The sequence below is a fragment of the Bos taurus genome, chromosome 3, assembly GCF_002263795.3.
Source record: "Bos taurus isolate L1 Dominette 01449 registration number 42190680 breed Hereford chromosome 3, ARS-UCD2.0, whole genome shotgun sequence".
NCBI lineage: Eukaryota > Metazoa > Chordata > Mammalia > Artiodactyla > Bovidae > Bos > Bos taurus.
The window spans coordinates 106,492,537-106,518,146 of NC_037330.1; the positions used below are offsets into that span (position 1 = coordinate 106,492,537).

The 25,610-nt window shown below is 47.8% G+C and overlaps 2 protein-coding genes and 1 non-coding gene across 8 annotated transcripts in view; all 3 read left to right on the top strand.

Moving 5' to 3' along the window:
• The window catches only part of LOC132344937 (uncharacterized), a 23,666-nt gene extending 22,460 nt beyond the window's left edge, over positions 1 to 1,206 (top strand). The window contains exon 2 of the mRNA XM_059885190.1: positions 399 to 1,206. The gene's annotated coding sequence lies outside the window, so the exon portion shown is untranslated. The remainder of the gene's footprint in view (positions 1 to 398) is intronic.
• PABPC4 (poly(A) binding protein cytoplasmic 4) lies at positions 964 to 15,202 on the top strand. 6 transcript variants are annotated; one of them, XM_010803664.3, is made up of 16 exons: positions 964 to 2,110; positions 4,776 to 4,969; positions 5,695 to 5,810; positions 7,040 to 7,179; positions 7,513 to 7,607; positions 8,266 to 8,403; positions 8,933 to 9,028; positions 10,765 to 11,037; positions 11,387 to 11,474; positions 11,621 to 11,740; positions 12,242 to 12,328; positions 12,423 to 12,553; positions 13,671 to 13,764; positions 13,887 to 14,017; positions 14,283 to 14,385; positions 14,892 to 15,202. In XM_010803664.3, the coding sequence occupies exons 1-15, from the start codon at positions 1,918 to 1,920 to the stop codon at positions 14,370 to 14,372; spliced, it is 1,986 nt and encodes a 661-aa protein (XP_010801966.1). In that variant the 5' UTR covers positions 964 to 1,917; the 3' UTR covers positions 14,373 to 14,385; positions 14,892 to 15,202. The 6 variants fall into 6 exon arrangements, with proteins under 6 accessions (XP_010801966.1, XP_010801967.1, XP_010801968.1 ...); XM_010803665.3 differs by having other exon boundaries at positions 11,387 to 11,459; XM_010803666.3 differs by having other exon boundaries at positions 11,387 to 11,459; positions 11,621 to 11,692.
• LOC112446114 (small nucleolar RNA SNORA55) lies at positions 9,298 to 9,432 on the top strand. Its single transcript, XR_003034186.1, has one exon. It is a non-coding gene; the product is annotated as a small nucleolar RNA SNORA55 (small nucleolar RNA).
• Positions 15,203 to 25,610: the final 10,408 nt, after the last annotated feature.

Below are 25,610 nucleotides of genomic sequence, written 5' to 3' on the forward strand. Positions count from 1 at the left end.
AGAGTGAGCCCATTTCTTTGAGTAAATATATAAATACTATTATCTCTTCATTCATTTAATCAAATCAATGATCACAGTGACAGTGATGGTGGTTCCTGGTATTTATGGAAGAAGGGATTATATCTTACAACACCATGTCCACAGGGACAGTCCCACATGGAGTAGATTTGTCCCATGTACTGCATGACTTTCAAAGGACCTGCTGGATCCTCATACAGAGGAAAAATCTTTTTATAACGATTAGATCTTAGACTGTGACTCCCTTTTACATGGGAACAGAACAGATTCTATGTCCTTAAATATCAACTAAATTTCCAGGAAGACCACAACCTTGTAAATAGAGGGATGACTGTATCTTGTTTTATTGAAGCTTTTCCAAAATTTGTTCATCTTTCCAGAGCATCTCATCACCCACGGGTACTACTGCAGGAGTAGCTGTCGTGTTTCCGATGCTTCTACCTTTAAAGTAAAAGTCGCTCAGTCGTGTCCGACTCTTTGCCGCCACGTGGACTGTAGCCTACCAGGCTCCTCCGTCCAAGGGATTCTCCAGGCAAGGATACTGGAGTGGGTTGCCATTTCCTTCTCCATTACCTTTAGGTCCCAGTAATCTAAAAGCTTCTTTATTTGGGCCCAATCATGTACATGGAGCACCTATTATGTAACTATAATGTACTTATATCATCTTTATTTTACACTTCGGCAAGACATTGATTACAAACATGATGCGCGCGAGCGGGTGACATTATCCTTACTTTCTAGTCACAGACGAGCGGGTGGTTTACACTCCAGCCTTCCGTAGGGAAAGCGGCGCTTGGGTCCGGCAGAGGCCCCAGCGGAGCGGTCCTCCGAGCGCCAGGGGTCGCTGTGGCGCCAAGCGGCCGCGCCGGGACGCTCTCGTGTGGCCGCCCCGCCTCGGGCCCCCGGGCCGAGTGGGCGGGCACGACTGCGCCCAGGTCGCGAGGCGCCCTTCGACCAGCAGCGCCCGGGGCGGGCGGGTATAAATGGAGCGGTGGCTCCCCTGGCCGCCTCTCTCCGCCCCGGGTCGCCGCAGCTTCCACCACTTTCGGGCCTAGTAGCCTGAAGACAAAAAAAAAAAAAAAAAGAAAAAAAAACCCGAAAACGCTTTAAAATTTAAAAAAAAAGAGAGAGAAAGAAAAAGAAAAAAACGAATCCTCTTCGGAGAAACCGCGGGGAAGTCACTTTCGCACGCTTCCGGCCTGCCCGCCGCCGCCGCACCTGGGCGTCTGTCGGTCCCCGTCCGTCGGTCCGGTGGTGAGCCGCCCGCGCGCCCGCGTCCACGCGCCGCCGCCCGGTTGCGCCGCGTGGCAGCCCCGCGCCCGCCGCCCTCGCCCCCCGCGCGCCAGCCTCCCCGCACCACGTGTCCGCGCTGCCCTTCGCCGGCCCGGCGTGGGAGGCGGCTGCGCGCTCGGGCCGCCCGGGGCTTGCCGAGTCGGCACCGACAAATATTTGGTTTCCCTCTTCCCCGGGCTGCTGTAATCTTAAACCACCGGGAGCCCGAGGCCTATATTTATAGAGAAACGCGCGTCCCGGAGGCCGCCGTGGGCACCGCTGGGTTGCCTCTGGAAATTTTTTTGTCATTCGGAGGGGAGTCCCCGTTTTAATTTTTTTCCTTTTTTTTGAAATTGGGAGCTTCAGACCAGGACAGCTGAAAAATTAAAAACTCCCAGGGAGGGCCATATTGTTTTTGAGAGCCTTTTGTCTGCGGTTTGGCAGTCTCGTCCGAGCCGTCCCCGAACTCCTCTCCGGCCCTCGGAGCCGACTCCCAGCTTCTCCGAGCTTCACTGCCACCTGTGAGCCGCGGCGTGGGCCACGGCTCCGAGCGGAGCCCCCTTTGTCCTGTGCGGTCCCTCTTAAGAAGTCCTCCTGGCGGGGCTCGGGGTGGTGGGGGCTGGGGAGATGAACGCTGCGGCCAGCAGCTACCCCATGGCCTCCCTGTACGTGGGTGACCTGCACTCGGACGTCACCGAGGCCATGCTGTACGAAAAGTTCAGTCCTGCGGGGCCTGTGCTGTCCATCCGGGTCTGCCGCGATATGATCACCCGCCGCTCCCTGGGTTATGCCTACGTCAACTTCCAGCAGCCGGCTGACGGTGAGTACAAGCTGTGGCCACAAACCTGTGGTCTCTCAGGAGACCCTGGGGGTCCTTCTCCAGGCCGGTCCCCACCCCCGGGGAGGGGGCATTGCAACAGCGCACAGAAGCCGTAGTGGGGGACTGGCTGCGGGGGTTGAGAACCCGGGGTCCTGGCATCAGATGACTAGAGTTTCAGTCTTGCTTCCACCACTTGCTAACTGGGTGACCTTGGGCTAATCAGTGGTGGGAGGAGGGGGTGTTGGAGCCCAAGGAGGACCAGAAGGAACTTGCTGTCATTCCGTGTGGGGGTTGGGGGGGTCTGCTCTGTTAGAGCCTTGGCCACAGGCTCTGGCCCCTCACAGGCTTGAGGAAAAGGTAGGATGATTAAAACACAATTTCTTCCAAAATTTTACATGGCAAAACTGCTATCCCCTCCCCTCACTTGACCCTGAGCTTAAGAGTCTTTGGTTTTGTGCTGATGGATCTTTCAGGGCAGGTAGGAAGCAGGGGAACAATGCTGTGTGTTGAACTTGAGCAGGCACTTGTGTTAGCACCAGGAGAGTGTGGTGCCAGGCCAGCAACCTGGGCTTTGGAGCAGGTTGCGCAGGTAGTCAGGGAGGCGCCCCTTGGAAATCCGCTAAGCTGTTGGGGATTATCACCTCACCTGTGGACAGTGCTTTACACTTGTCAAAAACCCTTTCACTTCGTCTCATCTGAAAAAGATAGGACTTCCGAAGAGGAAAAGGAACTGCGGAAGGTTGGAGGCTGTGGAAGCTGGGACTGTGGGTGCAGTGCTCTGCCAGCCCTGACTGGGGGGCTGGAGCATGTTGAGGTATGCTGCAGGCCTGGCCTGAGTGAGGCCAGAAGAAACCTAATCGGGGGCTGCACGTGACTCCAGAACGGAAGGGAACAACTGTAGAGACAGACCATTACTGGGAGAAACAAGCCATCCTGTGGCAGAGGATCTCCAGGTCCCTATTTTTGCCCCCACTTGGTCCACTGTCCGTGAAACCCACAGAATGTCACTTGCCCAGGATGCAGCTGAGACCAGAGAAGTGGACTTGAGAGACCAAGCACTGCTCCGGTCAGTTCAGTGGGCTCTGGGGTTTTTCTGGCCACAGGGCACAAGGAAGTAGCTAAGTGTGGCCTTTTTAGGGGGGAGCAGTGGGCCCATTGGCTCTTGTCAGCCTCCTTGACTCTTCTGAACAAAAGTCCTGTCATTTAGAGATAGTAGCACAAGCCATTGGTTAGTGTGTCTGCCAACACATACCTCTGCAGGACCTCTCCCTGCTATAAATAAGTGCAGCCAGATTTGTCAGACTAAGCCGACTTGCCTTGTGCAGTGCTGTCTGGAAATAGACAGGAGCTGTGTTGAAATGGGCTTCTTCCTTGCTAATTCATGAAACACAGTTTGGGGTCGCAGGCTGTGGATCAGAGTCCTCACAAGCGAGCCCTTCTGTCCTGGACATTTGCTGCCGTCTCCCCTTTCCCTGACCACCTTCCCTCATACTGAACGAATCTAGCTGAGAACAGTGGGAAAGGTGGTTGGAAGTACTGAAAAGGAGCTACTCTGCTGGCTGACTGGACAGATGAGCTTGTGGAGGGGCAGAGTTAGGGATCTTGTCCCTGTTTTAAGGGAGATGGTGTCTTGAGGCAGGGGTAACACCCCCTACCCCCATCCCTTCATGGAGGAGGAGATTCTGGGTGATGTCAGTGCGTAAGTCAGGAAAAGTGGGTCTGAATCATTTACTGCCAGTGAAGAGAAGTGTTCTGCTGACAGATGGTGTGTACCTGGATTTGGTTGAGAAGTGAAGGAACATCCCAGAGCACTGGGTTGAGAACTTGATTGGGCACTGGGACATCTGGAATTCCTGGAATTCCCTGGAACTTAGATGGAGGCTTGATAGCCTAGAAACCACCAGGTGCAGGGCCTGCGTGCGCTGGCAACTTAGACAGCGAGGTGTTGCGGTTTCATCCTGCTCATTCTGATAATACAAAGGATGTTTCCATGTGTGACCATCGTTTTGATAATTAAGGGTTTTTGTCTGAATTTTCCTAGAAATTAAAAATACAGGAAACTGGGCTGAATTCAGATAGCACATTTTCCCCAGTTGATCACAGGATTTTTTAGTCATTCGTCCAATAGACGAGTTATAAACTAAGTGACAGCTAGTTGATAATGCTGATGCAATATGTTACTGAAAAATAATCAGAAAGTCGGCCATTAGTTTCTTAATCTGTAGTTAGCTATACTGTTTAGCCGTCCTGATCATAAGTTTGTCCATTTGATAAGATGGATCATTTCACCTCTTCCATCTCCCTCCCTGTGGGTAGTAGGCTGCATAGGCTGCAGAGTCTCTATAGATGATGAAGCTTAATCAAATGTAAGGTGTTATCATTTGATCCTGGTGCCATAAACGCATTTAGATTATCTTGTCTAACTGCCTTAGTCCAGAGGCACTGAGACTTCTGCCATGCAGGAGGACGATTCGCTAGAACTTCTGTCCTCAGTGGTGTTGCAGGGTAGAGGAGATGGATGTCGTTTAATTTTAATAGAATTCCCTGTATCAGAGTGCTTACCTTGAAAAGTCCTGGAGCTATCTGTTCCTGGGATGGTGACAGTCATTTAAGTACGCGAGGTAGCGTTTTATATCCTTGACGGGAACGTGTTTCTGTTTTGCAGCTGAGCGGGCCTTGGACACCATGAACTTTGATGTAATTAAGGGAAAGCCGATCCGGATCATGTGGTCTCAGAGGGATCCGTCTCTGAGAAAATCTGGTGTGGGAAACGTCTTCATCAAGAACCTGGACAAATCTATAGATAACAAGGCACTTTATGATACTTTTTCTGCTTTTGGGAACATTCTGTCCTGCAAGGTAAACACTGATTAAATGATTTCCAGCAGAATAATTAACTGAATCATAAAAACAAATATTAAGTGGGGAATTGCCTTGGAATTGGGTGGCCGGGTATGATAATTTTCAAAATGCTGGAAATGGCTCAGAAGTCTAAAAGTTCCCTGTAGATAATCTCAGTGCCACAGCCCAGCATAAACCAGCAGGTGCTTTCTTGTCTTTGTTTATTCTTCCCTTTGCCTGAAATATCCTTCCTGTTTCCTAACTTTGGGAGGCATCAAAAGGTTCTCTTGGGGGGGAGGGTAGCAAGTACCCGAGCAATGCCTGGTCTCCAGGAAGCTGGTACTTAGTCATTTTAGAAGCATGAATTCACCCTCTTCCTTCTCCATGCACCTGTTTCTCTGGGGGCATTTTGTGCAACTTGTGTGGTGGTGGTTTGCATAGCTGACTCCACACTAGACTGAAATTCTGTTGTGGGCTTGGAAAATGGTTTGTCTTTCTGTAACCTTGTGGTTTTGTACCCAGATATCAAAATATTTTTTTAATGAAATAAAACTTTTGGAATAGAACACAGCCTAATGGTGGCTACCATTTGTAAGTGGAGCATCACTAGGTACCTGCTGTAATCTCCTTCCTTTTGACCATGGATGGTGGGCTAGAAGCCTCTCAGACTCAGGAGCCCACACAGCTCTCGAGTCCTTGGAGCTGGGCAGTGGTGCTGAAGTGGCTTGCCTTATCTTTGACAGGTGGTGTGTGATGAGAACGGCTCTAAGGGTTATGCCTTTGTCCACTTCGAGACCCAGGAGGCTGCCGACAAGGCCATCGAGAAGATGAACGGCATGCTCCTCAATGACCGCAAAGTGTGAGTGTCCCAGTCCGGAGCGACAGCCATCGCATGAGCCAGCCGTGGCCCCACCTCGGTATAAACTGGCACACACAAGGCGGCTACTGGTTCTCTCGGCCCAAGTGTGGCCTGCTCCTACCTCTCCACTCCAGGGCTGGTGAGTCTCCCTGCCTGAGCCATGGCAGCCCTTTTGACTCGCCAAGGTGGGCTTCCAGCCCAAGCCATGGCCTGCCTGCCGCCTCTCCCTTAGAAGCATCCGTCTGTGGGTTTTGTGAGCATTGACAACAGGGGCTGGCTGGAAGGCAGCTCTTGAGCCCACTCTGAGCAGGGGTCTTGGCCAGCAGCAGAGTGGAGAGGGCCCTGGACTGACCAGAAGCTGTGTACTAGCCATGTGACCTTGACCTTCCATGACTCAGGTCTGTCCGTGGGGTCACTCGCTAGGAGTTGATGCCAAATTGTCCCCTCCACTTGGCTAACTTATGAGTCAGTGGCCTTCAAAATACTAGGCTGGCTCCACAGTAGCACTTTAACAGTGAAAAATCTCATCCCGGTGCAGAAGGCTGTTCATAATAGACCGTGTTGCTTTGGTGTGGTTACTTTAGAGTGGAGAGATGGTGATCTTAGTTAAGTCACGCAGAGAGAGAAGGGACCATACAGTAAATCTTAGTTATGACAAGCAAAAGTCTTTTCTGTCCATTGTGTTATTGAACAGACCAGGGAATGGGTTGCCTCAGTGGTCAGGTCTTCTAAAGGTATCACTAGAAAGAAATCTAAAAGATTTTTAATGTAAGGGTACCTTTTCCAGTTAACTGTAAGCAGCACCGAAACGAATACAGTGAAAAACAAAGGCTGCCTCTTGGTTCACTCCAACAATCTCATTCCTAGGATTAACCACTGTTAACAGTTTGGTTTGTATCCTTCCAGACCTTTTCTATGCATTTACATAGATGTACAGAAATGAACGTTTTAAAAACATGGTCATCAGGTTTCTTCACGAAGGCAGTGTGATGTGGTAGGAGGGGCCCTGGCCTGAGCCAGGAGCCCTGGGGCTGATCCTCGAAGGATAGTCCCGCCTCTTTCTCTTTCTGCTGGGAAGCTGGGGCATCTCTGAGCTTGCTCTCTTGGTGGTTGGAGGGGGACTCATGTTTTAACCTCTCCTGTCAGCCTTTAATCTGCATTCCTTTGGGCCCCTGGAAATCATGTTTTGTTCCTCTGAGTGATGAGTATTTTTCATGGTTTCTTTATAGGTTTGTGGGCAGATTCAAGTCTCGAAAAGAGCGGGAAGCCGAACTTGGAGCCAAAGCCAAGGAATTCACCAATGTTTACATCAAAAACTTTGGGGAAGAGGTTGATGATGAGAATCTGAAAGAGCTATTTAGCCAGTTTGGTAAGTCAGGGTCCCTTGCCCGCCTGTGTCCCACCAGACCTGCAATTCATCTTTTTACTTAAGAGATGAGGGCATCTAGACCCAGAAGTAAAATGCCTTAATGACAAAGGCCACAGGGTAGATAGGAATAGAGCCCAGGCCTCAGCTCTTGGCTTCATCCTACTCCGTCCCATTCCCAAGACCATCTCAGCAGCTTGGTCAGAATTAGAAGGCCAGGCATGGTGCCTCTTGAGTCCTTCTGGCCTCAGCAGGAGCGTCAAGTGAGCTCCCTAAGAAGCCTCTCTGAGCTGTGGTGGAGATGCTGTGACTAATAGTTCTGTCCTTTGGCAATAGGTAAGACCCTAAGTGTCAAGGTGATGAGAGATCCCAGTGGGAAATCCAAAGGCTTTGGCTTTGTGAGTTACGAAAAACACGAGGATGCCAATAAGGTGAGAGTAATATGAGGGTTGGGGAAAATTTGTAGGGAGTGGCCCCAGCGTGTGGGCAGGGTCTTACCATCACATAGGGTGGAGCTGGCATTCCCTGAGAATCTAGTAGTTATGTGCAGTCTCTGTGCTCTGGAGTTATCTTCCCGAGGCATTTCACATAACTTTTCAAAGCATTTGGCATGTGCCTGTCACCTCAGCTCTTCAGGCCTGTAGGTTGAAAGTGTAAGGCAGGGGTTTGTTCCCACGTGTAGGTGAGGGAACCAAGAGCCCAGAGTCGCTGATCTGTGAGCAGTAGCCACTTCTGGGGAAAGCGTTGTGCTAGGCCCTCAACACTCAGTATCACTCAGTATCCTCGAAAGAACCCAAGAAATGTAGTGACAGCCAAATTATCAGCCTAGGCTCGTGTCTGCTATGCTTGTATTTATACAGCTGTACGATTTTTTCACTGTATTATCTCGACCAATGACCTATTTAAATATTAACCCTATTTTACTGATGAGAAGGTTTGGATTGGCTTAGCTGACTTCAGAGGGAAGTTAGTTTTTAGCCCTATAGGGAAGATTTCTTTCTCTCAGAATATTTGGTGGGATTTAACATACCTACAGAGCAAGGCCCCTGCCTCTGCATCTTGGTTTAAAGTCATGTATTTCCTCTTCAGGCTGTGGAAGAGATGAATGGAAAAGAAATCACTGGGAAGGTCATTTTCGTTGGCCGTGCACAAAAGAAAGTGGAGCGGCAGGCCGAGTTAAAGCGAAAATTTGAACAGCTGAAGCAGGAGAGGATTAGTCGCTATCAGGTGAGGTGGTCTCAGCCCAGCCTGCCAGCAAGGATGTACCTCAAAGTATTGGCAAAAGCACCCTTTGATTGGTAGGCTTTCTCTTTGGGGACCACGAGTTTGCTCTTCTGATTTCTCCCAAGATCATCAGGTTTAAAAGGATATACCTACCAGATATAGCAGCAATTCTAGGACAGGGACAAAGATTTAAATTATTTGTGTAGGGACTCTGTTCTGTGTACTTAAATGATAGCCATTTGTCTGGAATGGTGGTGAGGCGAGCCCTGCTGGGGCTGGTGGCGAGCCTGCGCAGCTGTGAGGAAGGCTGGGACTGCATTGATGGCCCCGTCGAGTCTTCAGGTGGCCCTTCCTCAGCTTAGACCCTGCATCAGGGTCCCCAGCAGAGTTTGGGAGGACGTGGAGCTGGGCGCACAGCTTCTGCCTCAGTGGCAGGTGCTTGCCTGAGAATTCGCATTTCTAACGAGTCTGGGGATCACATTTTGAGAACCAGAATTTCAGGGCATGTGTAACAGAGATCTTTCTGCTTCAGGGGGTGAATCTCTACATTAAGAACTTGGATGACACCATCGATGACGAGAAGTTAAGGAAAGAGTTTTCTCCTTTTGGGTCAATCACCAGTGCTAAGGTATTTGATACTGAGGTTTGGGGATTGAAAACAGAAGTTATAATCCTGTAGAAATTTATTGCATTTATTTCATTGAAGGGATAGGATCTGAATTTTGTTCATTTCTGAGAGTAGCTACCACATTGGCCTAGGAGTTTCTCCTGGCCTCACTTACCATCTGAGTATGCGCTCTGGAGAAGGACAGTTCACTGGGTTAACGTTGTGCTGTCCCCCAGGCCCTGGCGTGTGGAGGTGAACCTGACTCAGTCCCTCTCTTCCAGCCCCCGAGAGCACCTGAATCTTTCCCATTCTCTGCTGCTTCGTGCTGGTGTGGGGACAGATGGTGCTACAGTATGAGCAGAGGAAATCCAGACAGGCTGTTAGCCATTTGTCTTGGGGCCTGTCTCTACAACTCTGCCACACTTCTCAAACCGGAGGTGTTTTGAGGATTTTTCGAATTGGGTCTTGTAAGAAGGAGAGGAGAGTAGAAAGTTTGTTTTTCTGTGTTTTGCATTTGCTTGATTTTCCTTGTTAATTATATCAACTGAGTTAGCCAGGGGGAGTAAGTGCAAACCCCCTTGTAAAAATAAGGAGCAGGAGAATACTGGTTAGGTGAAGATGTCACACCATGTCCTAAGTGCTCAGCGTTTGTGGTAGGAACTGGTGGCGCCTGAAAGTTTGGGGCAGAGCCTCATACGGACTCTCTTCCCACTTCATAGAGGTGTAGCCCACATCACAGAGTCCTTCAGGTGACGAGAAGGGAGGCCAGTGGGCCAGTTAAGATTTGGCAACCCTGCCCTGGCCCTTAGCTTGTCACTCAGAGCCCAGGAGCGTTATCAGTGGTAGCAGGGTGTTGGCCAGAGGCCACCTTCAGGAATTTCCTCAGTTCCTCGCCCCCTCCCTCTTATCACCCTCTTGATGGGCCTCCAGTAGTGTAATGAATGATAGATAGTCTCTTCTAGCTACCCAGCACAGGAGTCATGATGGTATTTGCCAGAAGAGAGCAGAAGCACTGTGTCTTGAAGTTTGCTGGGTGTCATTTCCGAGATGAGGATGTCATAGGACTTTCACATGCATTATTGGTCCACCTTGTTGGTAGACAGCTGTTGGGTGGTTACAAGTCTTCACTCCCCAGGCGCCTCTTTAGGAAATTTTCCAGGCTGTGAGCTAATGATCCAACCCCACATAGTCACATTGCTCCCAGTGCTTCTGAGGAGAGAGGCTGGGAAGAGCAAGAAATGAGCTGCTCAGGCGAGGAAAACGCCTTTTTTTTTTTTTTCTTTAAGCAGTATAGCATAGAGATTACAGAGCAGGGCTCGAATCCAGCTCTGTCTCCTGGCTGGTTGTCTTTCTGCTGTGTTTATTCCCATTGAATTGAGGGTGGCACACATTGATTTTACAACTCCTGAAGTTCAGTTCACCAACGTCTTAGGCAGATGAGTTCTACAGATAAATTGCTTGACGCTGCTGTCCAGATCTCTGAGTTCCCAGAGATAGCTATGTCTCTGGGTTTCAGAAAACATCTTTGGGTTCCTGCTTCAGCCATTAGGCATCTCACAGTATTTGGGAATTTCAGTCACTTGGGGATCTAAAAAAGCAAAATGCTTAGGTTCTCCCTTTGGTGACTCAGTTGGTCTGGGGCCCATCATGGGACTGGGCTGAGATGCCCTGACTCGACCTGGCAACTCTCAGAGTGGGGAGCCCAGGTTTTAACACACGGACACTTTTGTCCTAAGTGGCTGGTCTTGTTTTTGCAGGTGATGCTGGAGGATGGGAGAAGCAAAGGATTTGGCTTTGTCTGCTTCTCATCCCCTGAAGAGGCAACCAAAGCAGTCACAGAGATGAATGGACGCATCGTGGGCTCCAAGCCACTTTATGTCGCTCTGGCCCAGAGAAAGGAGGAGAGAAAGGCTCACCTGACCAACCAATATATGCAGCGGGTGGCCGGGATGAGGGCACTGCCCGCCAATGCCATCTTAAATCAGTTTCAGCCTGCAGCTGGGGGCTACTTTGTGCCAGCAGTTCCACAGGTGGGTCTGCTGTCTGTTCACACCTCTTTGGAACCTGCCTGCTAACACCTGGTCCTACAGCCCACAGTGGTGGTGGAGATGGACTTTTGGATATTAGAGCTTTAGAATGTCAGAGTAAAGATCCTTCAGATAAAACAAGGAAGGACTTACTTGTGGTCGTGCACACACAGTGGCAGGGGTAGAGTAGAAGAGTCCCTGTTATCTGACTGCCCCTCACCCACGCCCTTGAGTAGAGAGTGCCTCTGTCCCAAATAATCAGCCTAGAGCCTGATACGGAGATGAGATGAGATACTACTCTAGTGTGGCTTCAGGTCCTTAAGTAAAAGGGCTTGGTTGCTCTTTCTTCCAGGCTCAGGGAAGACCTCCATATTACACACCTAACCAGTTAGCACAGATGAGGCCTAATCCACGCTGGCAGCAAGGTGGGAGACCTCAAGGTAGGTGGTGGGGAACAGTGGTCTGATCCTCCAGGATGTACCTGTCCTGGGCTCCCCCGCCTCCCCTCCCTGCCTGCTCTGGGGTACAACCTAGGTTCTGGTCCATGTCATTCACCAGTGATGTGCGGTTTTTGTCTCTTCACAAGGCTTCCAAGGAATGCCAAGTGCTATACGCCAGTCTGGGCCTCGTCCAGCTCTTCGCCATCTGGCTCCAACTGGTAATGCTCCGGCCTCTCGCGGCCTCCCTACTACCGCTCAGAGAGTCGGTGAGCAAACTGGCCTTGAAGTGTGGCCCGGGGAGGAGGGAGTCAGGACGACTAGGCTCTGCCCAGGGTTGGTCCGTTCGTTGGGCTCACCGTGTTGTCCGGTCCTGGTTCTGTAATCTTAGCTGTGTGCTTAGGTAGGTACTTGAGCAGCAGGAAAACAACCTGTGTTCTGAGTGTTGGTTCCTTTTAAGATTCTTTGCCTCATCGGTGACTCTGTGTGAAAAAGTTTAAGTGTAGAAATGTGTTAGCTGACTGACTGCAGAGGCAGCCTGTTCTTTGGGTGGGGTTGGGAGATTTAAGGCACTTCTTTGCAGATTTATGTCCTGTATTCCAACCAAGAGGTGGCGAGAGTTGTATGTTATCTGTTGGCTTTTCCTCGAAAGTAGCGCTAGTGGCCCCGTGTGTGCTGTGTGAACATGCTTTGGAATTGCTCCTTCCGTGGGACGTGGCCAGTTGGACGTCTGCCGCCAACACTGATGTGCATTTGCTGGTCTGTTGTAGGGTCTGAGTGCCCGGACCGCTTGGCTATGGACTTTGGTGGGGCTGGTGCCGCCCAGCAAGGGCTGACTGACAGCTGCCAGTCTGGAGGTGGTATTGGATGCACAGAGAATGGGGAAAGATGGGATTTGACGGGTCTTTGCCCAGACCGTTGGGCTTTAATTTCACTTGTCCTTCTCCTAAGGTGTTCCCACAGCTGTGCAGAACTTAGCGCCTCGTGCTGCTGTTGCTGCTGCTGCTGCTCCTCGGGCTGTTGCACCTTACAAATATGCCTCCAGCATCCGCAGTCCTCACCCGGCCATCCAGCCCCTGCAGGTGAGGTCTACCAAACAGAACCCTAGAAGGGCTTCCCCTCTCTGCCCGTGATTTCAAAGCTGCCTTGCTTGGATTCCTTTACTAGGTATTAAATGCCTGCTCTGTGTCGGGGGGCTGTGTCCTGTGGGGGACTCTAGTGGGAGAGAAGGGGCTTGCAGGTGTTCTTCCTGATGAGAGTTGACTCAGCAATGCCCCGGAGGAGAAGCCTGCTTCCCGCTCTCCTCCTCACCATGTGCAGGGGCTCTCGCAGCTCTGAGCTTCCATTTCACTTTCACATCCAGCGGCTGAATTGATCCTTAGTTGCTCTGCAAGGTAATGGGGTGAACATCTTACAGATGAAAGGCTTGGCTTCAGAGGTATTAGGGTGAGTTGGAGGAATTGGACCCGGATCCCAGGGTTTCTGATCTGGAACTGCTGTCTCTCCAGCTGGGCCCCTCAGGGAGGTCAGACAGGGAGCTTGTGATAGAACTCTGCAGTTTGCTTGGGGGAGTGCTGCTGGGCCTTGTTTCCTCCTGCTCCATGCTGTAGGTGGGAAATTTCCCAGGAGGCCCTATGTGAACTTTGCCCACAAGGCCCTTCTTTTAAACGACTGTGACTGGTATTGACATTGCGAGTTGACGGTCCTCAAGCATTTGATATAGTAAACAGGTGGTGCAGTAAAGGAGGTACAGGATGCAGTTATAAGCATTTTGCTATTTCTGTCCTTTCACCCAGTTTCTACTGAAATTCACCCCTAAAGGAAAACTTTTAGCAGACAACTGCACATACCAGTGTTCACAGGACCTTGTTTATTATCAAGGCTTTGATGCCTTCGGTAAATTATGATCACTGGCCTTGAGTCAATTAAAATTACTTGGTAGATGACTGCCTAGCACTGTAGGTTTTTCGTAATCATTTCCCTTGCCTTCGAGTAGTGTGCCATTTTAATTGGTTGTTGGTTTTTTCCTCACACCACTCTCTTCCTCCCTCTCAGTCCGCCAAGACTGAAGTCAGTTCCCCGACAGCAAGGACAGCTGCGTCCATCTCCTCTTTCACTCAGTAGACTTGAGCGGTTGGGCTCATGACCGCTGTCACTGTCCTTTGCGTGTGTTAACCTGCCGCCTCTCCTGGTTCCCAGGCACCCCAGCCTGCGGTCCACGTGCAGGGGCAGGAGCCGCTGACCGCCTCCATGCTGGCTGCAGCACCCCCCCAGGAACAGAAGCAGATGCTGGGTGAGGGATCCATGCGCTTGCAGAAGTGGGGGGTGGGGAGGGGGCTGAACTACTGATCTAGACGCCAGCGTCCATCCTCTACTGGGATTCCACTGGGTTTTTCATGGAATACCTTCCCACAGGTGAACGTCTGTTCCCACTCATCCAGACGATGCACTCGAACCTGGCTGGGAAGATAACTGGGATGCTGCTGGAGATCGACAACTCAGAGCTGCTGCACATGCTGGAGTCCCCCGAGTCTCTCCGCTCCAAGGTGAGCGGGTTCTCAGATCCTCTGGCCTCTGCTCACTGGGTTCAGGAGGACGAGGGGCGGCCGTGAACACCCAGGAGTGGCAGAGAGAAGAGTCTGCTACCCCCATGACCACTTCCTTGGTGCCTCACCTGTGACCTAAGTACTGCTGGGTTGTGGGGATCTGGGAAAGTGGTCAGCACCAGGAAATGCCCCACGGGGCCTGGCTCCAGGGAGGGGCAGAGGAGCTCTCCTCAGATGTCACTGACCACCTGGACATTTCTCACAGGTGGATGAGGCTGTGGCGGTCCTTCAGGCTCATCATGCCAAGAAAGAAGCTGCTCAGAAGGTGGGCGCTGTTGCTGCTGCTACCTCTTAGACAAGGACGAACCGTATGTTTGGCTATTTTTCTTTTCTGCAATGATTTTAACTCCTGAATATCCCCCTGAAAGATAAACATGGGCAGAGGCAGGGGAAAAGAGCCCATGGTGAGGGCCGGGGCTGGAGTGATGGTAGGGCTTGTCCCGCTTGTTCACAGCCTGAGCCCTGTCACTTGGAGTTGAAGTAGGGATGCCCAGGAAAGGTCAGAGGTGGGGCTTTCCGTGCAGTAGCCACAGAGTCACTGGTTCTTAACCAGGGGTGCCTCCTCAGAGGACATGAGACATTTTGGTTGTCAAAACTGGGAATGTGTTACTGGTATCTAATTGAGTAGCGGGCAGGGATGCAGCTAAATAGCCTAAGATACACAGGAATATCCCCAACAGAATTATCTGGGCCAGAATGTCAGTGGGCACCAAGGCTGAGAAACCCTACTCTGCTGTGTTTCTGTAAGAGATTTCTGTGAGTCTCTGAGGTTTTTTTGATAGTGTATTTATTGTGTTGGCGCTTTGCTTTTCAGGATTCAAAAGCCAAATAAACCCTCATGGAGTTCAGCTCAAGGTTTGAAGACTTCCTAGCTTGTCCTATGGACCTCAACACCAAGAACCACAATTGCAAATTTAATAGGTCATTTTGTATCAAAAGGTCAATTATGAAGCACCTAGAATTTTTCAATTTAAAGAATATATTCTCTGGGTTCTGATGTGGCCCAGACAGTGTTAACTTTTTTTTCTATTGTGGGTTTTGCTTTTTTCCCCCCAGAAATTGGTTTTATTTGATGTACCCAAGTCTTAAGTTTCTCAATAAAGAAAAAAATCTCCATAAAACTGACTCTGTTTTTCTCAGACTGTAGTTTTCTGTAAATTCCAGTGTTTGCTGAAAACAACTTTTGGATGTAAATAAGGTCAAATGAAGTTCTGTGAGCAGATTGTTCTGGGTTAACAAGGTGTGTAGGACTGTCCCCTTGTGTTCTATTGTGGAAGGATGTAAACAGAAGTCTTTGGGATTGGAATGAAAACTGACCTTTTCCAGTCCTGTGGCCACTGCTGAGTTTTCCAAATTTGCTGGCATATTGAGTGCAGCACTTTCACAGCATCATCTTTCAGGATTTGGAATAGCTCAACTGGAATTCTATCACCTCCACTAGCTTTGTTCATAGCGATGCTTCCTAAGACCCACTTGACTTCGCATTCCAGGATGTCTGGCTCTAGATGAGTGATCACACCATCATGATTATCTGGGTCATGAAGATCTTTTTGGTATAGTTCTTCTGTGTATTCTTGTCCCCTCTTCTTAATACCTTCTGCTTCTGTTAGGTCCATACCATTTCTGTCCTTTATTGAGCCCATCTTTGCATGAAATGTTCCCTTGGTGTCTCTAATTTTCTTGACGAGATCTCTAGTCTTTCCCATTCTATTGTTTTCCTCTATTTCTTTACACTGATGACTGAGGAAGGCTTTCTTATCTCTCCTTACTATTCTTTGGAACTCTGCATTCAGATACTTATATCTTTCCTTTTCTCCTTTGCTTTTCACTTCTCTTCTTTTCACAGCTATTTGTAAGGCCTCCTCAGACAGCCATTTTGCTTTTTTGCATTTCTTTTTCTTAGGGATGGGCTTGATCCCTGTCTCCTGTGCAGTGTCACAAGCCTCTGTTCATAGTTAATCAGGCACTATCAGATCTAATCCCTTGAATCTGTTTCTCACTTCCACTGTATAATTGTAAGGGACTTTATTTAGGTCATACTTGAGTGGTCTAGTGGTTTTTCCCTACTTTCTTTTAAGTCTGAATTTGGCAATAAGGAGTTCATGATCTAAGCCACAGTCAACACCCCATCTTGTTTCTGCTGACTGTTTAGAGCTTCTCCATCTTTGGCTGCAAAGAATATAATCTGATTTTGCTGTTGACCAGCTGGTGATATCCATGTGTAGAGTCTTCTCTTTTGTTATTGAAAGAGGGTATTTGCTATAACCAGTGCGTTCTCTTTGCAAATTTCTATTAGCCCTTGCCCTGCTTCATTCTGTTCTCCAAGGCCAAATTTGCCTCTTACTCCCGGTATTTCTTGACTTCTACTTTTGCATTCCAGTCCCCTATAATGAAAAAGACTTTTTGGGGTGTTAGTTCTAGAAGGTCTTGTAGGTCTTCATAGGTTCAACTTCAGCTTTTTCAGCGTTGCTGCTCGGGGCATAGACTTGGATTACTGTGATACTGAATGGTTTCCCTTGGAAACAGATCATTCTGTTTTTGAGATTGCATGCAAGTACTGCATTTTGGACTCTAGTGTTGACTATGATGGCTGCTCCATTTCTTCTCAGTGATTCTTGCCCGCAGTAGTAAGAGTTAAATTCACCCATTCCAGTGCATTTTAGTTCACTGATTCCTAAAATGTCGATGTTCACTCTTGCCATCTCCTGTTTGACCACTTCGAACTTGCCTTGATGTATGGACCTAGCATTCCAGGTTCCTATGCAATATTGCTCTTTACAGCATCGGACCTTGCTTCTATCACCAGTTACATCCACGACTGGGTGTTTTTGCTTTGGCTCAGTCTCTTCATTCTTTCTGGAGTTAACTTCTCCACTGATCTCCAGTAGCATCTTGGCCACCTACTGACGAGGCGAGTTCATCTTTCAGTGTCCTATCTTTTTGCCTTTTCATACTGTTCATGGGGTTCTCAAGGCAAGAATACTGAAGTGGTTTGCCATTCCCTTCTCCAGGGGACCACATTTTGTCAGAACTCTCCACCATGACCCATCTGTCTTGGGTGGCCCTACACAGCATGGCTCATAGTTTCATTGAGTTAGACAAGGCTGTGGTTCTTGTGATCAGATTGGTTAGTTTTCTGTGATTGTGGTAGTCAGATTCAGTCTGTCTGCCCGATGATGGAGAATGATAAGAGGCTTATGGAAGCTTCCTGATGGGAGAGTCTGACTGAGGGGGAAACTGGGTCTTGTTCTGATGGATGGGGCCATGCTCAGTAAATCTTTAATCCAATTTTCTGTTGATGGGCAGGGCTGTGTTCCCTCCCTGTTACTTACCTGGGGCCAAACTACGGTGGAGGTAATGAAGATAATGGCGACCTCCTTCAAAAGATCCCATGCATGCACTGCTACACTCACTGCCCCCAACCCTGCAGCAGGCCACCAGCGACCCATGCCTCCCCTGGAGACTCCCGGACACTCCGGGGCAAGTCTGGGTCAGTCTCTTCTGGGGTCACTGCTCCTTTCTCCTGGGTCCTAGTGCACACAAGGTTCTGTTTGTGCCCTCTAAGAGTCTATTTCCTAGTCCTGTATAAGTTCCGGCAGCTCTATGGTGTGGTTAATGGCGACCTCCTCCAAGAGGGCTTATGCCATACCCAAGTATGCTGCACCCAGGGCCTCTGTCCCTGTGGCAGTCCACAGCTGACCTGTACCTCCACAAGAGATGCCCAAACACAGCTCTGTCTGTCTCTGTGGGGTCCCTGGGTCCTGGTGTGCACAAGGTGTTTTTGAGCCCTCTGAGCATCCCTAGCAGGAATGGGGTTTGGTTCTAAATGCAAATTCACCCCTCCTACCATCTTGCTGGGGTTTCTCCTTTGCCCTTGGGTGTGGGGTATCTCATGACCGCTCCAGCGCAGCTCCTGACCTTGGATATAGGGTATCTCCTCATGGCCACTCCCAAAGAATGCTCAAACTACCACACAGTTGTACTCTTCTCACATGATAGTAAAGTAATGCTCAAAATTCTCCAAGCCAGGCTTCAACAGTATGTGAACTGTGAACTTCCAGATGTTGAAGCAGGTTTTAGAAAAGGCAGAGGAACCAGAGATCAAATTGCCAACATCTGCTGGATCATTGAAAAAGCAAGAGGGTTCCAGAAAAGCATCTATTTCTGCTTTATTGACTATGCTAAAGCCCTTTGACTGTGTGGATCACCACAAACTGGAAAATTCTGAAAGAGATGGGAATACCTGACCTGCCTCTTGAGAAATCTGTATGCAGTTCAGGAAGCAACAGTTAGAACTGGACATGGAACAACAGACTGGTTCCAAATAGGACAAGGAGTACGTCAAGGCTGTATATTGTCACCCTGCTTATTTAACTTATATGCAGAGTACATCATGAGAAATGCTGGGCTGGATGAAGCACAAGCTGGAATCAAGACTGCTGGGAGAAATATCAGTAACTTCAGATATGCAGATAATACCACCCTTATGGCAGAAAGTGAAGAGGAACTAAAAAGCCTCTTGATGAAAGTGAAAGAGGAGAGTGAAAAAGTTGGCTTAAAGCTCAACATTCAGAAAACGAAGATCATGGTATCCGGTCCCATCAGTTCATGGGAAATAGATGGGGAAACAGCGGAAACAGTGTCAGACTTTATTTTGGGGGGGCTCCAAAATCACTGCAGATGGTGACCGCAGCCATGAAATTAAAAGACGCTTACTCCTTGGAAGGAAAGTTATGACCAACCTAGATAGCATATTCAAAAGCAGAGACATTACTTTGCCAACAAAGGTCCATCTAGTCAAGGCTATGGTTTTTCCAGTGGTCATGTATGGATGTGAGAGTTGGACTGTGAAGAAGGCTAAGCGCCGAAGAGTTGATGCTTTTCAACTGTGGTGTTGGAGAAGACTCTTGAGGGTCCCTTGGACTGTAAGGAGATCCAACCAGTCCATTCTGAAGGAGATCAGCCCTAGGATTTCTTTGGAAGGAATGATGCTAAAGCTGAAACTCCAGTACTTTGGCCACCTCATGCGAAGAGTTGACTCATTGGAAAAGACTCTGATGCTGGGAGGGATTGGGGGCAGGAGGAGAAGGGGACGACAGAGGATGAGATGGCTGGATGGCATCACCGACTCGATGGACATGAGTCTGAGTGAACTCCGGGAGTTCGTAATGACAGGGAGGCCTGGCGTGCTGCGATTCATGGGGTCGCAAAGAGTCGGACACGACTGAGCAACTGAACTGAACTGAACCCAGTAGTGAAGTCGGAGCTCTATACATAATTGATGCTCAATTAGAATGAATAACTGACAGATCAACAACTTTTCTATGTTCCATAAGTCTTGTATATAAAGATTACCAAATACTTGGAAAGTTACTTATGGTTTCAATTCTGTAGTGGTGAAATTGAATACCACAAAGTTTAAAAACTTAGTTCACTATTTAGTATGTTTATTTAAAACAAAATGACTTCAATATTTCTGGAAGCATTGTTGAATAAGCCAAGAAAAATGTAAAAATTAGATTTTCGCTTTTTGAATGGCATCTGGAAATGGCATGTTTCCTCCTATTACCCACATGTTAACCACCCAATTCTGCTATTATAGAAAAGTACCAAGGATTTGCTTTTGATGAATCTGAGTTGGCAGATAAGCAGTTTTCCCTGGTTAGCATTTGACTGGTGTCACTGTTGTCATTGGTTACGAACGGTGCTCCTCTCCATTTTCTGGGCCTGCCATACAAATGACTACAAACTTTGTGGCTTAAAAACCAAACATTCATTCTCATAGCTTGAAGGCTAGAAGTCTGAAATCAAGGTATTGGCAGGGCCATGTCCTTCTGAAGAATCTTTCCTTGACTCTTCTTAGGAGTCCTCGGCAGGTTTTGGCTTATAACTGCATCACAGTCTCTTCCCCTGTCTCCACATGGCCCTTTCCATTGCATGCATCTCTGCGTTTTCTCTTCTTATAAGGACACTAGTTATTGGAATTAGGATCCACCCTAATTCAGTATGATCTCAACTAATTACATTTTTAAAAGCTCTGTTTCTAAATAGGATTACATCCTGAGCTTTGGATAGACCTGAAATTTGGGGGGACCTATCCAACCCCCTTTTCATACTGTTCATGGGGTTCTCAAGGCAAGAATACTGAAGTGGTTTGCCATTTTTAATTCCAATCCCAAAGAAAGGCAATGCCAAAGAATGCTCAAACTACCGCACAATTGCACTCATCTCACATGCTAGTAAAGTAATGCTCAAAATTCTCCAAGCCAGGCTTCAGCAATACGTGAACCGTGAACTTCCTTATGTTCAAGCTGGTTTTAGAAAAGGCAGAGGAACCACAGATCAAATTGCCAACAACCGCTGGATCATGGAAAAAGCAAGAGAGTTCCAGAAAAACATCTATTTCTGCTTTGTTGACTGTGCCAAAGCCTTTGACTATGTGGATCACAATAAACTGTGGAAAATTCTGAAAGAGATGGGAATCTCAGACTACCTGACCTGCCTCTTGAGAAATCTGTATGCAGGTCAGGAAGCAACAATTAGAACTGGACATGGAACAACAGACTGGTTCCAAATAGGACAAGGAGTATGTCAAGGCTGTATATTGTCTAGAGCCTATTATACAGAGCAAAGTAAGTCAGAAAGAGAAAGAGAAAGAGAAATATCATATACTAATGCATATATAGCAGAGAAGGCAATGGCACCCCACTCCAGTACTCTTGCCTGGAAAATCCCATGGGTGGAGGAGCCTGGTGGGCTGCAGTCCATGAGGTCGCTAAAGAGTCAGACACAACTTCACTTTCACCTTCACTTTTCATTTTCATGCATTGGAGAAGGAAATGGCAACCCACTCCAGGGTTCTTTGCCTGGAGAATCCCAGGGACGAGGGAGCCTGGTGGGCTGCGGTCTATGGGATCACACAGAGTCAGACACAACTGAAGTGACTTAGCAGCACCGGCAATGCGTATATAGAGAATCTAGAAAGATGGTACTGATGAATTTATTTGCAAGGCAGCAATGGAGAAACAGACATAGAAACAGACGTGGAGAGGGGAGGAGAGGGTGAGATGTATGGAGAGAGTAATATGGAAACTTACATTGCTATATGTAAAATAGATGGCCAATGGGAATGTGCTGTATGTCTCAGGGCGCTCAAACAGGTGCTCTCTATCAACCTAGAGGGGTGGGATGGGAAAGGAGATGGGAGGGAGTTTCAAGAAGGCAGGGACATATGTACACCGATGGCTGATTCATGTTGATATTTGACAGAAAACAACAAAACCCTGTAAAGCAATTGTCCTTAAAATTAAAAAATAAATTAATTTAAAAAAAAGTTCAACTGCAGACATCAACTTTTTCCTGCTTTTCTTTTGGCAGATGTAGAGTAGCTATTAATGTAGTATGGCTGAGAATCTTTGCTTTTCACTGAAGCTGTTATCTGGTGCTACTTCACGGTACATGGGACGCTGATGCACAAATTATGTTTCCAGTTTCCACAGTTTCAAAGTCATAGAGGAAGCAAAAATTGCCATTATTTGGAAGTATTCACTAGGGACTGGCTACTTTTAATATTAATTATTATTCAGAAATTCTCTCCATTTAACGTTTGTGTAAAATATCAACCATGTTTTTTGGGCCAGTCTCTCCCTGACCTTTATAAAAAACATTCATCATTTGGCCGCACCGGGTCTTGGTTGCAGCATTTGGGATCTTCAGTCTTCATCAAGGTACGCGGGATATTTTAGTTGTAGGATCTAGTTGCAGGATCTAGTTCCCTGACCAGGGATCGAATCCAGGCCCCTTGCACTGGGAACGTGGAGTCCCAGCCACTAGACCCCCAGGGAAGTCCTCTCCCTAACGTTTTTATATCTATATCAGAGGTCAGAAAACTACAGTCGATGGACCAAATCTGTTCTGCAGCCTGTTTTTTTGTGTGGCCTATGAGCTAAATGGTTTGTATACTTTTAAAGGGTTGTGGGGGGGGGGGTGGAAAGAAGAGGAGGAACATGCAGCAGAGACTGTATGTGTCCCATGACACCTAACATATTTACTATCCAGCCCTTTACAGAAAGTTGGCCAGCCTGTAGCCTAGGGCAGTACACTGCAAATAGAGTGCACACTGATTGCAGGGTAAAATGGTGAATCTTGTGTGAAAGGCAAGGTTTCATGCAGTGTATGGAAGGGATTGTGGACAACTGATGTAGTTGTGTCTAGTCAAAAAAGTGAGGCTCTTTTAAGCGATTGGAAAGTGATGGCCTCATCAAGTTAAATCAACAAAAACGGAGAAGGAGAAAACCTACAAAGATATGACAGGTTGGGTACTTCAAAAGAAAATGATCTGAATTCCTTTTGCTGAATTACCACAAATTTGTTAACTTAAAAACAATACTAATGTATGATACGTGAACCGTGAACTTCCTGATGTTCAAGCTGGTTTTAGAAAAGGCAGAGGAACCAGAGATCAAATTGCCAACATCCGCTGGATCATGGAAAAAGCAAGAGAGTTCCAGAAAAACATCTATTTCTGCTTTGTTGACTATGCCAAAGCCCTTTGACTGTGTGGATCACAATAAACTGTGGAAAATTCTGAAAGAGATGGGAATCCCAGACCACCTGACCTGCCTCTTGAGAAATCTGTATGCAGGTCAGGAAGCAACAATTAGAACTGGACATGGAACAACAGACTGGTTCCAAATAGGACAAGGAGTACGTCAAGGCTGTATATTGTCACCCTGCTTATTTAACTTATATGCAGAGTACATCATGAGAAACGCTGGGCTGGAAGAACCACAAGCTGGCATCAAGACTGTGGGGAGAACTGTCAATAACCTCAGATGTGCAGATGACACCACCCTTATGGCAGAAAGTGAAGAGGAACTAAAAAGCCTCTTGATGAAAGTGAAAGAGGAGAGTGAAAAAGTTGGCTTAAAGCTCAACATTCAGAAAACGAAGATCATGGTATCTGGTCCCATCACTTCATGGGAAGTAGACGGGGAGACAGTGGAAACAGTGTCAGACTTTGTTTTTTTGGTCTCCAAAATCACTGCAGATGGTGACTGCAGCCATGAAATTAAAAGACGCTTACTCCTTGGAAGGAAAGTTATGACCAACCTAGATAGCATATTCAAAAGCAGAGACATTACTTTGCCAACAAAGGTCCATCTAGTCAAGGCTATGGTTTTTCCTGTGGTCATGCATAGATGTGAGAGTTGGACTGTGAAGAAGGCTGAGCGCCAAAGAATTGATGCTTTTGAACTGTGATGTTGGAGAAGACTCCTGAGAGTCCCTTGGACCGCAAGGAGATCCAACCAGTCCATTCTGAAGGAGATCAGCCCTGGGCTTTCTTTGGAAGGAATGATGCTAAAGCTGAAACTCCAGTACTTTGGCCACCTCATGTGAAGAGTTGACTCATTGGAAAAGACTCTGATGCTGGGAGGGATTGGGGGCAGGAGGAGAAGGGGATGACAGAGGATGAGATGGTTGGATGTCATCACTGACTCGATGGACGTGAGTCTGAGTGAACTCCGGGAGTTGGTGATGGACAGGGAGGTCTGGCGTGCTGCGATTCATGGGGCTGCAAAGAGTCGGACACGACTGAGTGACTGAACTGAATGTATGATCTTACAGTTCTGGAGGTCCAAAATCCAAAGTGTGTCTCACTGAGTGAATATGAAGATTTTGGCAGAGCTGTGTTCCCTCCAGAGGCTCCTGGGGAGAATCTGTTTCTTGCTCTTTTCCCAGCTTCTGGAGCCTGGCTGTACTCCTTGGCCCTTGGCTCCTTCTATCAAGCTGGCAATGGCAGGGTGTGTTTTTTCACAGTGCATCTCTCTGAAACTAACTCCTCTGTCTCCCCTTCATATTTAGAGGATCCTGGTGATTACATTGGGCCCATCTGAATAAACCAGGATATATCCTTCTTTTAAGGTCAGCTGACTAGCAACCTTATTTCCTTCTTGCCATGTCACATAACATATTCATAGGTTCTGAAGGCTTCCCCAGTGGCTCAGTGGTAAAGAATCCACCTGCAATGCAGGAGACACGGGTTTGATCTCTGGGTCAGGAAGATCCCCTGTAGGAGGAAATGGCAACCCACTCCAGTATTTTGCCTGAAAAAAATCCCATGGACAGAGGAGCCTGGTGGGCTATAGTTGAAAGAGTCACAAGAGTCAGATGCGACTGAGCGCGCGCGCGCAAACACACACACACACACACACACACACACACACAGAGGTTCTAGGAGTAGGTGGACATCTTGGGCAGGCCATTGTTTGCCTGTCATAAAACCCTTAAATGTTTTTCCCTTTTTGAAAATCCTTATGATCACTCTTCATGAATAAATGTGAAGTAAGGATGTTATTTCATGCTGTCATTCAATTTTTTTCTTAATCGCTGGAAATAAAATTAGTACTTTATTCATCTCAGTTTCTGAGAACAAAGACATAGCTATAAGTATAACCTAAATCTTATTCAACTAAGGGATCCTTTTTTCCTTTTTTGTTTTTCAGTTTTCATGAAAAGGCCCAAAACAAACCTTTTTGAGAAAGCTATTTGCTTACCTTTTCCTGGTATCAGTTATTCTTGGATAATGAAATATTCCTAAACATCATTCTATGTTCTCTGTCATTCTTTAATCAAACATTCTTTAATCAACAGTCAGCAGGGCTGTTTTTTTCCAGTTCAGTACTGATCTTATCTTTTTAAGGCGGACTCAGGTACTTGGAAACTGCACTTACCCTTTGAATTTCAGAGTCCTGAGCTCAGATCCAAAGATTATGCCGGCACAGACCTTTCTGTTGGTGGTGGTGAAAGAAAGGAAGTGCGTGGTATCTCAGGGGCTTTCTATGGTGAGCTCTGTGCTTAGCTTGCCGCTGGGGGTTGTGGGCTCCCAACTTAGGATAAGCGAGTCTTGGTCAACTTAGAAGTTAATGGAAGGCTGCCAGGTCTTCTTTCAACCTAACAAGGTTTAAGCAGCTGAATTGTAATGCACTTTTTTCAGAATGAATCTGAACTCTTTGGGCAGACAATCCGTGTCACATTGGCCAAACCAGAGAGAGTTAAGGAAAGCTCTTCCAGACCAGGTATGTTGGGACAACCACAGACTCCCCATCATGTCTGGAACTGTGGCCTCTTTTGTGTTTTTATCCCTTAGTTCCTGCTGTGGTGGTAACATTTACATGAGTAGAGAGCGGTGTATATTAGAGAAGAGAATGCAGTACCTGCATGGAAATAAAGAATTTGAGATTCTCAGCAAAGCTAGAGGCCTTGTTCCTTTGAAGGTCTTGCTTCAGGACATAGACTGTGTTCTTCCAGCCTTGACAGGGGCTGGGGCTTCCTCCTGATTCTCACCCATCTCTGCTAAGAGCTGGACTTGAAGGCCTGAAATTTCCCAGTGACAGTTTTCATTGCCCTGGGGAGCTCCTAAGATGTCCCATCTTCTCTGTGTCCTGTGAGAGCGACACAGTGGGTCCATGTAGTGAGTCCACATCGTGTTGACCAAAGCAGCGATGAACTGGACCTGGCTAATGGGCAGTTG